The following is a 16,346-nucleotide window of genomic DNA, read 5'->3' on the forward strand; positions in this document are numbered from 1 at the left end:
AAAGTTGTTTAAGGGTAAAATTGGGATAATGAAAAAGTAAGTATAAATATGTTCAAGTAGTTTGCTACACTTTTTAAATGATAAAAGAAAAAAAATCAGATAGATCAGATTTGGATGCTAACATTGCAGATCCGGAAGTATGAATATTCTGGTGATTTAGATTTTATCATATTATTTGTAGGCATTTTGCAGTTGTATACTGTTAACTTGGGTGATGTGAGTTTGTTCGTAGATTCACCTTTTACGTTTTTAGCGTTGTTGATTCTGATATATTTTATCAATTTGAATGAATTGTTTGGTTTTTGTAAAAAAAAAATAATAATATTTTTTCAAAAAATAGTATAATAAATGAAATTAAAAAAATAAAAACAAAAGTAGTCCTCCTCATCAAATTCCCTTTGGGTTTTATCCAGCCACGCAAAGTAACAACATACAATACAACCTTTCAAATTCACAATATTACGTCCAGCGAAGCAGAGAGAGAGAGGGAAAACACAACACAAACACAGCACCGTCATCTTCTCTCTCCGACGCAAAGAGTTTTGAGTTTCCTCTCAAAATGGTCGACCCCTACGGTTTCGGGTGGATCACATGCACCCTCATCACTCTCGCTGCACTCTACAATTTCCTTTTCTCTCGTAAAAACCATTCCGATGCAACAACCACCACCGCTGAGAACATTACAACCGCCACCGGAGAATGCAGATCTTTTAATCCAAACGGCGACGTTGATATCATCATTGTCGGTGCTGGTGTCGCCGGCTCTGCTCTCGCTTACACTCTCGGCAAGGTTTTTCATTCCCATTCCTATTTCTTCGTAATTTCCACCATTCATATTAACATTTGTTTATTATTTTGTTGAAAATAGATTTAAATTACTGTGTTTTGTATCTGGTTTTATTGAATTATCGATACTGTGAATGTCCGTATCCATGGTTAAATCTGTTGTTGTGGGTCAGGGTTTAGGTTTGTTGACTGTACAGGAAACTTTTTCTTTACCAGTTATGAATTATGAATGGAATGGGGACAGATATTGACATATCCATGTTAGTGATACTATGCATCCGGTGTACTTAGACAGCGACAACTTTCAATTTCTCACTAACTTTCAAATTTCTATTTTGGTACTTTCTACATGTTTCAACTAAATGTTATGCCATTTTAAGTATTATATTTTGGTTTCAGATAATATCACTTTGTATTATATTTTTTTTTTTTTTTAATTTAACTTCATACTTCATACACGAGAATAAAATAATTGTAATTGTAGCGGAGATAAGGATGTTGCATTGAATGTGCACTAAGATTAGACATGATATGATTAGAAATGACAACATTAGATGGTAGAAACTCAACTTAGGTTATTTGTGCATGTAGAGAGAAGACATATAGATTTTGTGTAAGGAGAATTAGATCAAATGGAGTGTAGTGAAATCAAAAGAGACAAAGGAAGACTTAGAAAAACTATAAGAGAAACTATTAAGAAAAATCTATATATTAATAAGTTGGATATAGAGATATGATAGAATGCTATGACGTTGTTTTGTCCATGATGTAACCGACCACACTTAGTGGCGATAAGGTTTGGTTGTTGTTAATTTTTTTTTCATAACCTATTTACAGTTCAAATATTAATGGATATTCTGACAGTCACGGGGCAGCAGATTTTTACCCTTGGGAGTGAGGAATTACCCTGTGCACACCCCACCTTGCCATTTCTAAGTACAAACTGGGGTTATAGATAATGAGTTAGTTAGTTTTAGTTAGTTTGAGGTTGTTTCTTTTAGTTTGTTAGTTCCCTTACGAGGGTATTTTACCCTCTTGTTTTTGCTCCCTGTATAAATATCCCTTAATTGGAGTTCATCAATGAAGTTAAGATTTAGTTTTCCATATTCATTTTAGGGGAAAACTTGAAAACTGACTTCTAACTTTCCCTTTGGTCTCAAGGTTCTACTATCCAGCTCAGCTGGTCCTCTTCTTTTTCCTGTCTTTTTGTCTCCCAGTTTTTGTTTGCGTTCTGTTGTGTTGTGTTGATCAAGTTGATTCCTGACATGTTGGATGTTTTTAATTAAGTACTGTTTTCTATAACAAATTCACTATCAACTTTTGATAGCATAACTATTATCTAATGTAGGATGGACGACGGGTACTTATTATTGAAAGAGATCTGAATGAACCAGACCGAATTGTTGGCGAGTTGCTACAACCTGGAGGCTATCTCAAATTGATTGAGCTGGGACTTGAAGGTAGTGAAACTTAGCAGTGTGTATATGGCACATCATTTCTTTCACTTCTTGATTCTGGCTGATCTTGAGTGCTGGAACACACATGATTCTTTTTTACCTTTTTAACTTCACTTAGAACAAAAAGGGAGAACGATCACAACTTGTTATTATTGCAGATTGTGTGGAGAAAATTGATGCTCAGCAAGTGTTTGGGTATGCTCTTTTCAAGGATGGGAAACACACGAGACTCTCTTATCCCTTGGAAAAGTTTCACTCAGATATCGCTGGAAGAAGCTTTCACAATGGGCGTTTTATTCAGAGAATGAGAGAGAAAGTTGCCTCCCTTCCCAAGTACTCCCTCCGTCCTAAATTATAAGCAAAAAAATCTCATTTTCTTTGTCCCAAAATATAAGCAAAAAAGACCAAATTTTATGTTATTTCAAAAAAATCATCTTTTCCAAAGTAAAATTAAATGCAAATTGCATTCAATTTGTTCTCCTTTCTATTCTCTCCATAATCATTAACCAATAAGAATTGTTTTTACATCTTTCCATGAAACTTATTCCAAGAAAAACACAAAAATTATACCTCAAACTACTATGTTTTTGTTTTCTTAATAAGTGTGAATTTGTGTTTTTTGCTTATAAATTGGGACGGAGGGAGTATTGGTTTCTTCCTTTACTTCACATTCCGTTTTTTTCTGATATAAAGTTTTGCTTGCTCGTGTTCTACATGCCAATGATTCTGCACGCACGAATCATTTTCTGTAAGCTTTTCATTTGACATTGAAAGGCCAAGGTCATTGATTATAATAAACATTTCTGAATACTTTAAAACACAAGTATCTCAGATGATATTTTTGTTTTCAATAATGTAAATGTTTTCTTTAACATTAGATTCTCTGTTTATTTCTTTACCTTCTTCAGTTGTTACTTGTTAGCATTTGTCTTATTTTTTTATGTTATGTAGTGTACGGTTGGAGCAAGGAACAGTCACTTCCCTACTCGAAGAGAATGGTACAATTAAAGGTGTACAGTACAAAACGAAAGATGCTCAGGAATTTTCAGCATGTGCACCTCTTACCATTGTTTGTGATGGTTGTTTCTCAAACTTGCGCCGTTCTCTTTGTAATCCTAAGGTGATCAAATTTTCAACTTAAATATATTTTTATATGACTTAGTTGTCATTCTTCTATGAAGTTACTGAGATGAGAATGTTGCACCTGATGTGTGGAAATAATAGACAAAATAGGATTGGGAAGTATAGCATTAGAGAGTTTGGGTAGCATTTATAGTAGAAAAGATAGTTGTATATCAACTAAGGTGATTTGGGCATGTGTGGAGGAGACCTGTAAATCCCATAGTAAATCAGATGGAGAGTAGCTCAAATCCTAGAGGTAGATCAAGAAAAATTGTAGGACTGATTATCAAGAAAGACTTGAGGTAAATTATTTGGATAAAGATATGATCCATGATAGAATATCATAACGTTGCTTGATATATGTAGCCAACGTTATCTAACGGAATAAGACTTGGTTGTTTTATGATGTTATAGGAATCCATAAGACTAAATGATTTCACATTTTACTATTATTTTCTTTCTACTCCTATTCTCGTCGGTTTTTTTTTTTTTTTTTTTTTTTTTTTTGTAAAAACCAATAGTCTGTAGAATTCTGGACCATTGTTTTATTTTTATTTTATTTCTTTCTGTGTTTGCAGGTAGAGGTTCCCTCTTGTTTTGTTGGCTTAGTTTTAGAAAATTGTGAACTTCCATGTGCAAATCATGGTCACGTCATACTGGGAGATCCTTCACCGGTTCTGTTCTATCCCATAAGTAGTACAGAAATTCGCTGTCTGGTTGATGTTCCTGGTCAGAAGGTTCCATCTATTTCCAATGGTGAAATGGCAAAGTATTTGAAGACAGTGGTAGCTCCACAGGTACCATCTACTCGTGGTTCTACAAGTACAAATTGTTTTTTAGGCCTAGCATTTAATTACTTTACACTTAGTGAGAACAGGGTTATATTTCACATCCTTAGCTAAGAGTTAGCTGATGATAAGGGAAAAAAATTTGCAGGTACCCCCTGAGCTTCATGCTGCTTTCATAGCTGCAGTGGACAAAGGCCACATAAGGACAATGCCAAACAGAAGCATGCCAGCCGATCCTTATCCCACCCCGGGAGCCCTTCTGATGGGAGATGCATTCAACATGCGCCATCCCCTAACCGGGGGTGGGATGACTGTGGCATTGTCTGATATAGTAGTGCTACGAAATCTTCTCAAGCCTTTACTTGACCTGAATGATGCACCTAGCCTTTGTAAATACCTTGAATCCTTCTATACCTTGCGTAAGGTAATTCCTTAAACTGAGGCAACCACTTCTTCACCTTAATTTTTTTTCTTTTGAATTAAAAGGATAATGCATTAGCATTCTTGAATATATTTTTTTTTTTACTTTGCTTAATGCTGGGTGTATCTTAATATTTGAATATACAGCCAGTGGCATCCACCATAAATACGTTGGCAGGAGCACTTTACAAGGTTTTCTGTGCATCACCTGATCCAGCAAGAAAAGAAATGCGTCAAGCTTGCTTTGATTATCTGAGTCTTGGGGGTTTATTTTCAGAAGGACCAGTCTCTTTGCTTTCAGGATTAAACCCTCGCCCCCTGAGTTTGGTTCTTCATTTCTTCGCTGTCGCGATATATGGTGTTGGTCGTTTGTTGCTACCATTTCCTTCCCCTAAACGCATATGGATCGGAATACGATTAATCGCTGTAAGTAGGAATTTTTTGGATTCGTTGTTATTTTATTTGAATAAATTGTTGGAAAACCCACTTTAATTGCAAAAACCAATTGTCTTTTGGCAGAGTGCATCCGGAATCATCTTGCCCATTATTAAGGCAGAAGGAATCCGTCAAATGTTCTTCCCTGCAACTGTTCCAGCTTATTATAGAGCACCTCCAGCTGCATAAATTTGTATTTAGTGAATACGTCTTTAAAAGTCAAGGTGTTTCCAAGATGAGCTAGCATTGTTTTCAGTTAGAAATCTAACGGATTCGATTGAAACGTAAACATTATATGGCTTTTAAGTTTGATTCTTTATGGAGTAAATATTACTTCTTCCGTCCCAAAATGTAAACAAAAATCGGTAACATAAGTTGATGTGTTCGGCACAAATTTTGCACCAAATACATTAACTTTTGTTGACCAATTTTCGCTTATATTTTGGGACGGAGGGAGTACATTGCTGGGTTCTTTTGTTTTTGTATTTGCCTGAATTTTGTTTTCACATTTTATAGCTGGTTGTTATTTCATCTCATGTAAAACAAATTCTTGCAAAGACGCAAAAGGGACGGTGCGTATTGAACAGCGGCTATAAACAACTACCAACAACATGTACGAACATTGAATGACGAAACTAGTATTAAAACATGAATATATATCATACAATAATAGTAGGCATTGATAAACTTCTACAAAACCCTTATTTTTCATAGGCATAGATTTAAAAAAAAAAAAAAAATAGTAAATTGCTCATCTATGCAATGGAAAATTTTGTTCTTCAATCTTTAACATTTCATCAAATTTTATTCATCTTCATTGAATATTTGTGAGAAATGTGAAGAGTAAATTTGAGAGATGAAATTATAGGATTTTTAAGGTTAATATTGGGGTAAAGCTATTTTGGTATTATGATATACACTAATGAAATTCTAGATATAACCGAATAATTTAGAGGTGTAACTAGAATAAAAATCTAATTGGGAATGACCAAATAAGATTTTAGTAAGTGTTACAGAATCTCAGAATTAATTTAATTTGAATTGAATATAAGGGGACACTATCTGGGTAAGGATACTTGTGGGAGACGTCAACCTTTGGAAACATTTGGGTCTAATCTCCTGATAAACAACTTCATTAAATACTGTATTTTAATAAAATGTTAATCATACAAGAGCTTAAATGTATGATCCTTTTACCAAATTACAATCAAAGAGAAAATCAAGCTCTGAATAAATTTTCTATGAACTATTTTGGGAAATTTGTAAAAATAAATTGACAAGAACTTATGAGCATATCATAAGCTATATTTATTAGTTCATCCAAACACTTATGCACACAAATGCTTATCTCATACTATAAACTTAAAATAAAGTCTTCTAAAATCTAAATAGCACTAAATATCCATTTCTGTTTATGGCTTCCATCTTCAACCTTGAATGTTTGCCGGCGGCGTTCATACATGACAATGGGATTGCCACTCAATGAAGTTGTGCTGACTACAATTTAATATTATTGCCATCTTTTCTTTGTACAGCTCAGACGAGTTACTCATGTCTGTTAAGTGTCAAATTCTGATCATATAAGCATAAAGACAGTTAAATTGCTATCATCAGTATAATAATATGCATAGAACTAAAATTAGACACAAATATAATCCAGCTTCATTTCCAGAAAAAAGGGGAACAAAAGAAAAAATTAACCAAAAGATATAACTTTTCCTTTATTACCATCAAATATATCATTTTCCTGCCTTTGTATGTGTTGTTTTCACAGTTCTATAGAACATGAATTGTGTATCTAATACACGTGGCATATTATAATTGATAAACACAAACAACACCTATGCTTTGAACGAATTTAACTGCATAAGTTAAAACACTTTTAAGATCATACAAGGTAGTTTGGCTAATTAATATTTGGTTTCAGAAACAAATGATACATAGATTTGTCAGTAAGAATCCAAAGGGAAAATGCCTCGTAACGATTTGGTTAAAGTTTAAACAAAGTGTGAGAGGTGTGACTTATCAAGCGATTGACAATGAAAGTAACAGTACAAGAAAATTGTACCCAACATTATATCAGAAAGCCAGCAGCAATATTGACATATTGTGTGAGAAAATAATTTGCCTAGTATGACGAGCTCCAACTGAGTACAATACAGAGGCATTGCATATGTGATTGGAATTCTAATCAATTAAATACATATCTAACAATACATAGATGAATTTCCGAAACACAAATATAATCTGTAACGATTGCAGACAATTTATTTGCAGAAAATTCATAATTTAGCTGGATGAAAATTAAATGAATAAATAATGAACTTTATAAATTATTTGCAATACCTAACATCCTTTTGGGCTCTGGGATTAATGGGCATAGTTGGGCAATGACTGACTTTGGTTCTTTCTTTCCTGTTTTATGGCCTCAAATGAAGTCATCACTTCTTTGAACTTAGATTCAGCAACGTCTGTCATTTCCCCATAACATGATTATGTGATCAATAAAGCCAAAGTTTGATGAGATCACAATATCTTCTGCACTGATAATAGCGAGACCTACCTTTATTATCCCGGTTCTGATCAGGATGATACTCTTTTACCTTTGTCCTAAATGCTAACTGCAGAGGTAAGAGGATAATTAACAAACAAAACCAAACAAAGTAACAAGGTCACTAGCAAAGAGAGCAATAAGCAACAATTTCAATAATATCAAAACACATTATAATAATCTGAAAGGAGAACAGACTACAGGACATCAAATCAGGATGAAAGTCACTAGAGAATGTAGTCCCTTTTAGGGATGCCTTCTTCTGTTTCCTTTTCGGTTAGTTTAGGTCCTGACCAAGAGCCAGTATCATAGGTTAGTGAAGTGACGAGGGTACGGAAGCTCTAACAAGTTCAGGTCTTTCTCAACCAGATGGAACACTTCCACTCTCTATCAAGGCGAATAGTTATAATATGTACATAAATTATAGGCTGGACCATGACATCGTTTCATATGATTTTACTACTGCAAAAGAATAATTATGAAACTAGTTGTTCAAGAATAGGGCTCAAAACACATAATCCCTGTCTTAGTATCATAGAAGCTTCAATTTTGGTCATATCAAGATGATTTTGATGCACATATGAATGGATACAGAAAATATACTAGCAAAACAATAACAGTAATGTGGAAGGCATTGTGAGAAAAACAAAGTTACCTTGATCTCATCATCTGAATAGGGCGCTTTCCTATACCGGTCAAGACCTAAAACTGAGTAGTGATGTGATAATGCATAGTTTCCGCTATCTCTTGGAGTTTCTCGATAACTAGTCCTCGTGTATGAAGTATCATTCTTCCGATAGGAATCTTCTGTTTGGAAATGCTGATTGGGAGCATGTTCCTTCCAGCTTTCAAAGCCTCTATTGTACTTATTCCTTTCTCTGTTAAAGGCGTCTTGGGCGCGCCTTATTCGTTCCTCTTGCATTGGCTTGTTATGTTTTGTTCCGTAAGAATTACCACTCTTCCTTCTCAATGCATTAGGCCGAGACTTGGATAACTACATAAAAGAGTTCAAAAACAGTTTCAACGTTGTTCTTCTTGCACTTCAAACACAAATTGAATAGTAAGAAAATAAAAGCAAATACCTCATCATAGAACCATCGAAAAGTTTTGACCACTGAACCGTGCTGCAAATTGAAATTAGGATGGTAAAATTATTAGTTTTAAGAAACCTAAAAACGAAATTAAATGCAAGCTTACCATGATAGTACAGACGGCGGCGGTAACTACGACTAAGATAATAGTTCGTTTGGGGTCGTTATCTTCATCGTCTTTCTTCATTTCTTCCCGTTTATTCTCCATTCTCTCCCAATTCAAACCTACACTATAAACAAACCCTCTATCATTCTCTCATTTCTTTTGTGGGTTCATGTGTGATTTCAAGGATGCTAGTGTAAACTATTTTACACTGGTAATAATACATGCTTTTTAATTTCTTTTAACTTCAACAAAAATAAAACATAAAAGTTTTTATTTTATTTAGAAAGCAATTCTCACACGAGAATCAACGTCGCAACCCACCAGCACCACTATGGTTAAAAATATTTATTTTTGACAAAAATCAAGCTAATTCATAAGTGTGGTCCTAATATGAGATGACATATGCTTGTGAATCTTTTGTCAAAAATAAAAAGTATGTCTATGTATCTATCAACAAACGTACGACAAGGTTGCAACATTATTTGTTTGTCTCTTAAGAAAACTTATGTTAAAGTTTTGTGTAAAACTAAACCAAGATTTACAAAATTAAAAATAGTTTAAAAATTCAACCTAGTACTAAATTTACTTTAGATGTCGTCAACCACTTATTTACAATCAAGTTCAATCGACACTCGTGGTAAATTCATGTTGCCAAGCAAATTAATAGCCTTTACAAGCCTTGTGCTTCAACTTCCCGAGGTTGTGGTAACCCTATATACCAAGTCTCTGGCTGCTGCAAAGTCACATTTGTCATCCCTCAAACACATCCGTATACCATACCATCTTTGCTCCTAAAAGATTGTCGCGTCTACGTTACACTTCAACACCGCAGTTCTCTACGGCTGCGCACATGCTTCCACTCAAAAAAATGTAGAATTTTTCATCATCCGGCTCAAACACGAATCAAACAAACTAAATGCATACATAGAAAATATTTATATGATAGTCACTCATATACGAAGATTCTATGTACGAAAATAAACTTGATTATTTTTTTTTCCGAAAGTACAACTATGCATTGCAATAATGCACCGGCTTTACCGCGACACAGGATGGGATCTCAACATCATTCCATAGCTTATCATTTCATCGCTTCTAGATACACAATAAAGTCATAGCGAACGTATGGAGATTTTGTTGTATTAAAGTATCAATAAGTTGAAAGAATAAAGGCATAAAACCATATGCCCATTCAGTATCTCTTCTACTTTCTAACACCCAAAGAAAACATGTTAGTCATTCTCGAAAGATCCATCACAATGAACACATATGTTCCGGCATGCATAAGCATTCACGAATCTATTTAGCTCTGCTTAATGCCTAAGGTATCTTAATCTTTGAATATGCTGCCAGTTGCATCTACCATAAATACATTGGCATGAGCACTTTACAAGGTTTTTTGTGCATCACTTGATCCAGCAAGGAAAGAAATGTGTTAAGCTTGCTTTGATTATTTGAGTCTTTGGGGGTTTGTTTTCAGAAGGATCAGTCACTTTGCTTCAGGATTACCCTCGCCCCCAGAGTTTGGTTCGTCATTTTTTCGCTGTAATGATATATGGTGCTGGTCGTTTGTTGCGACCTATGGAAAACATTTGGGGTCTAATCTTCGGAAAAACAATTTAATTATTAAATACTCATTCTATAAAATGTTGATCATACAAGAGCTTAAATTTATTTCGCTTTTACAATCAAAGAGAAAATCAATTCCTGTATAAGTTTTCTATGAACTATTTTGGAAAATTTATAAAAATAAATTGAAAATTGCTTATGAGCATACCATAAGCTATATTTATTAGTTCTACACGTATGTTATACAAATGCTGATAAACTTCAAATAAACCTTATGCGCGGCAGTACTTCAGTGTCCATCTCTGTCCATGGCTTCCATATTCAACCTCAAATGTTTGCCGGCAGCGTTCAAACATTGCATGGCCACTTAATGAAGTCGTGCTCAGTATAATGTAATATTATTACCAGATTTTCTTTGTACAGCTCAGACAGGTTACACATGTCTGTTAGTGTCAAATTCTGTTCATTGAAGCATAGAAACAAAATTAAACTGCTATCAAAGTATAATCATATGCATAAAACTAAAATTCAAACTCTTTCAGGCATACAGATGTAATCCAGCTTCATTTCCAGAAAAGGGGCACAAAAGAAAAACTTAACCAAATGAAACTGGTATAACTTTTCCTTTATTACCATCAAAGATATTATTTTCCTGCCTTCATTCAACTTAAACACATTCGGGGATCCAATGGACAAAACTTAGGTGAAATTCTGTATGTGTTGTTATTATGGTTCTACAATCATAATATAGCACACGAACTGTGTATCTAATACACGTGGCAAATTATAATTGATAAAAATAAACAACACCAACAAATCCAATTACATAAATTAAAACACTTTTAAGATCATACACGATAGTTTGTCTAATTAGTATTTGGTTTTAGAAACAAACGACAAAAAAAGGTGGCAGTTAAAATCCAAAAGGAAAATCCAAAAGGAGGCGTGACTCAACAATTTGGTTAAATACATATGTTCCATAGAAGGAATTTCAGAAGGAAAAAAAAACCAATGATTGCAGAAAATTTATTCACAGCAAATTCATGATTTAGCTAGATGAAGATTAACTGAATAAATGAACTTTATTGATTACTTGGAATACCTTACATCCTTTTGGGTCCTGGGATTGATGGGCAGAGTTTGATAGTTACTGATTTTTGTTACTTCTTTCCTGTTTTATGGCCTCAAATGAAGTCATCACTTCTTTGAACTTAGCTTCAGCAACGTCTGGCATTTCCCCATACACGATTATGTGATTAATAATGCCAAAGTTTGAGATCACAAGATCTTATGCACTGATAATAAGTCAAGACCTACCTTTATTATCCTGGTTCTGATCAGGATGATACTCCTTTGCCTTTGTCCTAAATGCTGACTGCAGAGGTAAGAGGATAATTAACAAACAAAACCAAAACAAAAACAAGGTCATGTAAGAAAGAGAGCAGTAAGCAACAATAATAATAATAATAATAATAATAATAATAATAATAATAATAATAATAATAATAATAATAATAATAATAATAATAATAATAATCCGAAGGGAGAACACACTATTGGACATCAAATCAGGATAGAAGTCACTAGAGGCTGTAGTCCCTTTTAGAGAAGTCTTCTGCTGCCTTTTTCGGTCAGTTTAGGTCTAGGTCCTGAGTAAGAGCCAGTAAGTAGGTGCTAGACTGGCCCCTTGGTCTGGGTCTGGGTATAACTAGAGAACATTTATCTGCCTTTTTGGCACTTTTTCGGCTTATGTTTCCTTATCTTTTAGGTAAGTGAATTGACCAGGACATGAAACACTAACAAGTTCAGATCTTTATCAACCAGATGGAACGCTGCACTCTAGCAACGGGAATAGTTATAATATGTACATAAATTATGGCAGGATTATAAATTTGCCTTGAGCACAATTCATAGGCTGGACTGTGATTTTACTACTTCATTTCATTTGATTTCATATGATTTTACTACTTCAAAAGAGTAATTATGAAACTAGTTGTTCCAGAATAGTGCTCAAATGCACAATCTATGATGTAGTATTAGAGGCTTCAAATCACGTCATATCAAAGACGCTAAAAGTAAAATGAGATGAAACACTTGTATAAAAAATGTGTGATGCACTGATGGACGTAGCAATTGATGGACAAAATATGGCAAAACACCAGTAGTAAATTAGTAATGTGCAAGGCATTGTGAGAAAATAAAGTTACCTTAATCTCTGCATCTGAATATGGTGCTTTCCTAAACCTGAAGTTCATCAGAAAGTTAAATTTAATGGCCAATCATGAAAGCAAAACAAGCATGCTAACTTTATTTGCAGATAGAACACAATTGAGTAAGAGTCTTCAAGCATTTACGAAGTTGCAGTTTTAAGAAAATTTTTGGAAACTGAAACTCTATTCACAAATACCGATCTTGCAAGTTGAAACTATTACCAAGTATCAGAATCACATACGTCTAAAGTACAGCGTTTAAAATTACATAGGTAATTGACAGCTCTGGATTTACCATATATGCATATATCCAACCATAGAGTACAAGGCGTTTTATTCACCAACACAGTTCTCATTTGTTATCTTTTCTATAATAATCTATAATGCAAACAGTTATCTTGTACTTCCTCAGCTAATATATGTGAAAAAAAACACAATGTTTCCTGCACAGATTAGATGGACAGCTGTCTTAGATCTCAGCGAGTACCTGTCAAGACCCAAAACTGAGTAGTGATGTGATAATGCATAGTTTCCGCTCTCTCTTGGATTTTCTCGATAATTAGTTCTCCTGTCTCTGTATGAATTATCAGTCTTCCAATACCAATCTTCTCTTTGGAAATGTTGATGATATGCGTTGGGACCATGTTCCCTCCAGCTTTCATACCCTCTTTTGAACTTATTCCTTTCTCTGTTAAACACGTTTTGCATACGCCTTATTCGTTCCTACAAAGAACAAATGGAAAATCACCTAGTGATGCAGAATAGAAGGGCATATCTAAAGTTTATCTCTAATAACTTGTATGTTATTAGGAAAATATTACCATTTTAGAGATAATGATAGAAATGGTGCACACCCTGCCTGGACCCAACCTTTTTTGCAGATTACAAAGGAGATCAGTATAAATGGTTGACACAACGCAGGCAATTGCACCAACAATTAGAGCGAAGGAGGAGGTGTGACATGGGTCTTTGGGATTTGGATTCTCTCCATTAAAATTTTTCTCAATTTTTCTCCATTTTCAATCTTCACCATTTAAACACACCAACCATTTTTCTTTAAATTTAACTCTCATCTTCTTTCTCATATTTGATAGTTGAGATTCCACTGAGAAAAATTGAGAGAATTTACAATGGAGAGATTCCAAATCCGGGTCTTTGATTAGTTTTCTTTAAATTTAACTATCATCTTTTTTCTCATATTTGATGGCTGAGATTCCACTTGAGAAAAATTGAGAGAATTTTCAATGGAGAGATTCCAAATCCGGGTCTTTGATTAGTTAGCTGGGAATAGTTAGAAAAGTGGGTCACGGTGTTCACAAACAACAAGGGTTAAGAGGGGAGGACGGCGAGTGCTTTGTGAGAGAATTAGCGCCTTAAAGCATGAAAGTTGCATGTTCTGCAAAGTTGTAATCCAAGGGATCTTTCTCAATTTCTTTGTAACGAAATACCAATTCATATCAGTATCTAAAACTCAATAAGAGCGAAATACACTGCCCTAAATGTTTATTTTTCTGGTGAGACAAGAGGAGCACTCTTCCCTAAAGGAGTCCGGTCTCCAAGTTTACTGTTCTAGATCACCAAAACCCAAGCTAAAAACTGCATTTCTTTCTAGCTTATGATAAAGCAGTAAAATTTGTCTTATTTCTAAAACATTGTGACTCAACCGTCCCACAACATTACAGCTAGCTACAACTAACAAACAACAACCAAGCTTATCCTGCAAAGTGGGATCGGCTACAAGGATGAAACAATGCCATAATGTTGTATCATATAGCATGTCTCTATTCAACTCATTAATCTATAAATCTTTCTTAATCGTTTCTCATGTGGTTTTTCTAAGTTTTTCTCTGCCTCAAGTGATTTGACTACCCTCCATATGATTGACTCTCAGGACTACAGACTCTACAAGTCTTGTCTCTACATGCACAAACCACATAAGGCAAGTTTCCACAATCTTTTCTACAATAGGGGCTACCCTGACTCTCTATCTAATGTTATCATATCTAATAGTATCCCATCTAGTCTTACTACACAACCAACGCAATATCCTCATCTCTGCTACACAACAAAGCAAATCTTGCATTTAAAATTCGAAGTTGGACAATAGTGCAATATAAAGTTGATAAGAAGAGCAGAAGATTAAAAAACTCACGACTCTCTCCATCTCTTCCTCATACTCCTCTTGCATTCGCTTATTGTGTTTTCTCCAGGCCTCTTCCTGATAAGCTGTTCTATAAGAACTACCACTCTTTCCTTTCCATGCCTGAGTCCTCGTTACCTACAATTAAAAGAGTTCAAACACATAATAATTAAAAACCTAGATTCCTCATGTATGTATCCATTCATTCATTCATGCTATAATATAACAAGATAATTAAAAAAAAAAAAAACAGAAATCGGTTCATCAAAAACTGATTAATTACATTAAATTTGTAACGAAAAAAAGAGGAGGAATTAAATAAATAAATAAAAAAAATACCTGAATAGAGAACCATTCAAGAGTTTTGCGTACCTGACCGAACTGAAAATTGAAATGAAGATAAATTTGTTGTAATTAATCGATAAAGCTAAAAAGGAATGAATCGAAGAGAAGAAGGTTACGTACGAGGAGAGTAGTGGTGGTGGCGGCAATTAGACCGAAGAGAATAGCTCCGGCAAGTCTGGGGTCTCTGTCATCATCATCGTCTTTCTTCATTTCGTGAATTAAATTAAGTTGTTAGCATTCGATTCATTCAACGATTATATTATAAATGAAACCCAGACTCATGTGATTCCTGCCTGCACTTTTCCTTTCTTCGCTAGCGTTTATTCTCCGATTTACTACAAGAATTTTAATCACAAACACAACAAACCCTCTCTCCTTTATTATATTTATCTCCCCTTTCTTTTGTTTGTGCATTGTTAGTTAAATCCTAGATATTTATAACTTATATTATCCTTTTCCGGTAAAACATTCCTGAATATTCAACTCTATTCTTTCATTTCAACCCTTTGTTTTGTTCTCGATTAATTGAACTTCCATTATTATTCAGAGATTTTATGAATTTATTGTGTTATATATCGTAAAAAAAGTTACTATTTTTTAAATAATTTTGTTTGTTTATAAATTGTTTTGTTACAAATTAGTTTAATCTTGGGTTAAATATGTTTTTTATCCTTATAAATATGTCAATTTTTCATTTTAATCTCTCTAAAAAATTTCAGCAGCTTTTAGTTCTCCAAAAGTTTTTCATCTTCACTTTTTGGTTTTTCTTTTAAAGTAATCTCAAATGTAGAATTTATATTTTTGAATAAAATTTTGCATAAAAATTAATAATATTGTAAGAATCTTTCCAATTTTTTTTTTTTAATTCTTTAACAGAACATGAATTAAATATGTTTTTTTTATATTTTTTACGATTTTTTTTGACAAGACCATATTTTTTTTTGGTTAAAAATTCGTATTTAATTTATATATTGTTAAAATATTCTATTTTCTAAGAGATTTTTACAATATTCTACACATTTATGCACAATTTCATTAAAAAATACTTAAATTTACTTGAAAATAGAGAGCAAAAGTAGGGATTGAAAATTTTACACGGACGAAAAGTTAAAGGAAAATTATAGAGGGACTGAAACAAAAAGTTGATATATTTATAAGGATCAAAAACAAATTTAACCCTTTAATCTTTTGACATTTATTTTCTCTTTCTATTTTCATATTTTAATTTTTTTTAAAAGAATGTAACAATCGGATGCAATAACCTTATGATAATTTTTTTAAGTGTTTTTTCTTTAAAAGAAGCTATAACAAAGAGCTCTTTATCTT

At 33.7% G+C, this 16,346-nt stretch overlaps 3 protein-coding genes across 4 annotated transcripts; 1 reads left to right on the plus strand and 2 right to left on the minus strand.

Moving 5' to 3' along the window:
- The first annotated feature begins 461 nt into the window (after positions 1–461).
- On the plus strand, positions 462–5,555 carry LOC146942217 (squalene monooxygenase SE1-like). The gene is made up of 8 exons (XM_085756157.1): positions 462–790; positions 2,135–2,246; positions 2,402–2,576; positions 3,195–3,363; positions 3,944–4,162; positions 4,302–4,577; positions 4,721–4,999; positions 5,093–5,555. The coding sequence occupies exons 1-8, from the start codon at positions 560–562 to the stop codon at positions 5,195–5,197; spliced, it is 1,566 nt and encodes a 521-aa protein (XP_085612283.1). The 5' UTR covers positions 462–559; the 3' UTR covers positions 5,198–5,555.
- A 517-nt stretch (positions 5,556–6,072) lies between these two features.
- LOC146942218 (uncharacterized) lies at positions 6,073–8,966 on the minus strand. Its single transcript, XM_085756158.1, has 7 exons — positions 8,924–8,966; positions 8,757–8,862; positions 8,642–8,683; positions 8,215–8,553; positions 7,572–7,629; positions 7,355–7,479; positions 6,073–6,580 (listed from the first exon to the last, which is right to left on the minus strand). The coding sequence occupies exons 2-6, from the start codon at positions 8,856–8,858 to the stop codon at positions 7,379–7,381; spliced, it is 642 nt and encodes a 213-aa protein (XP_085612284.1). The 5' UTR covers positions 8,859–8,862; positions 8,924–8,966; the 3' UTR covers positions 6,073–6,580; positions 7,355–7,378.
- A 1,395-nt stretch (positions 8,967–10,361) lies between these two features.
- LOC146942219 (uncharacterized) lies at positions 10,362–15,430 on the minus strand. 2 transcript variants are annotated; one of them, XM_085756160.1, is made up of 8 exons: positions 15,141–15,430; positions 15,015–15,056; positions 14,688–14,813; positions 13,023–13,258; positions 12,533–12,569; positions 11,643–11,700; positions 11,433–11,552; positions 10,362–10,784 (listed from the first exon to the last, which is right to left on the minus strand). In XM_085756160.1, exons 1-7 carry the CDS (start codon positions 15,228–15,230, stop codon positions 11,473–11,475), a joined length of 669 nt encoding a protein of 222 aa, XP_085612286.1. In that variant the 5' UTR covers positions 15,231–15,430; the 3' UTR covers positions 10,362–10,784; positions 11,433–11,472. The 2 variants fall into 2 exon arrangements, with proteins under 2 accessions (XP_085612286.1, XP_085612285.1); XM_085756159.1 differs by having other exon boundaries at positions 11,428–11,552.
- Positions 15,431–16,346: the final 916 nt, after the last annotated feature.

The sequence above is a fragment of the Medicago sativa genome, chromosome 3, assembly GCF_051527215.1.
Source record: "Medicago sativa cultivar Bolivia chromosome 3, Bolivia_mono, whole genome shotgun sequence".
Classification (NCBI taxonomy): Eukaryota; Viridiplantae; Streptophyta; class Magnoliopsida; order Fabales; family Fabaceae; genus Medicago; species Medicago sativa.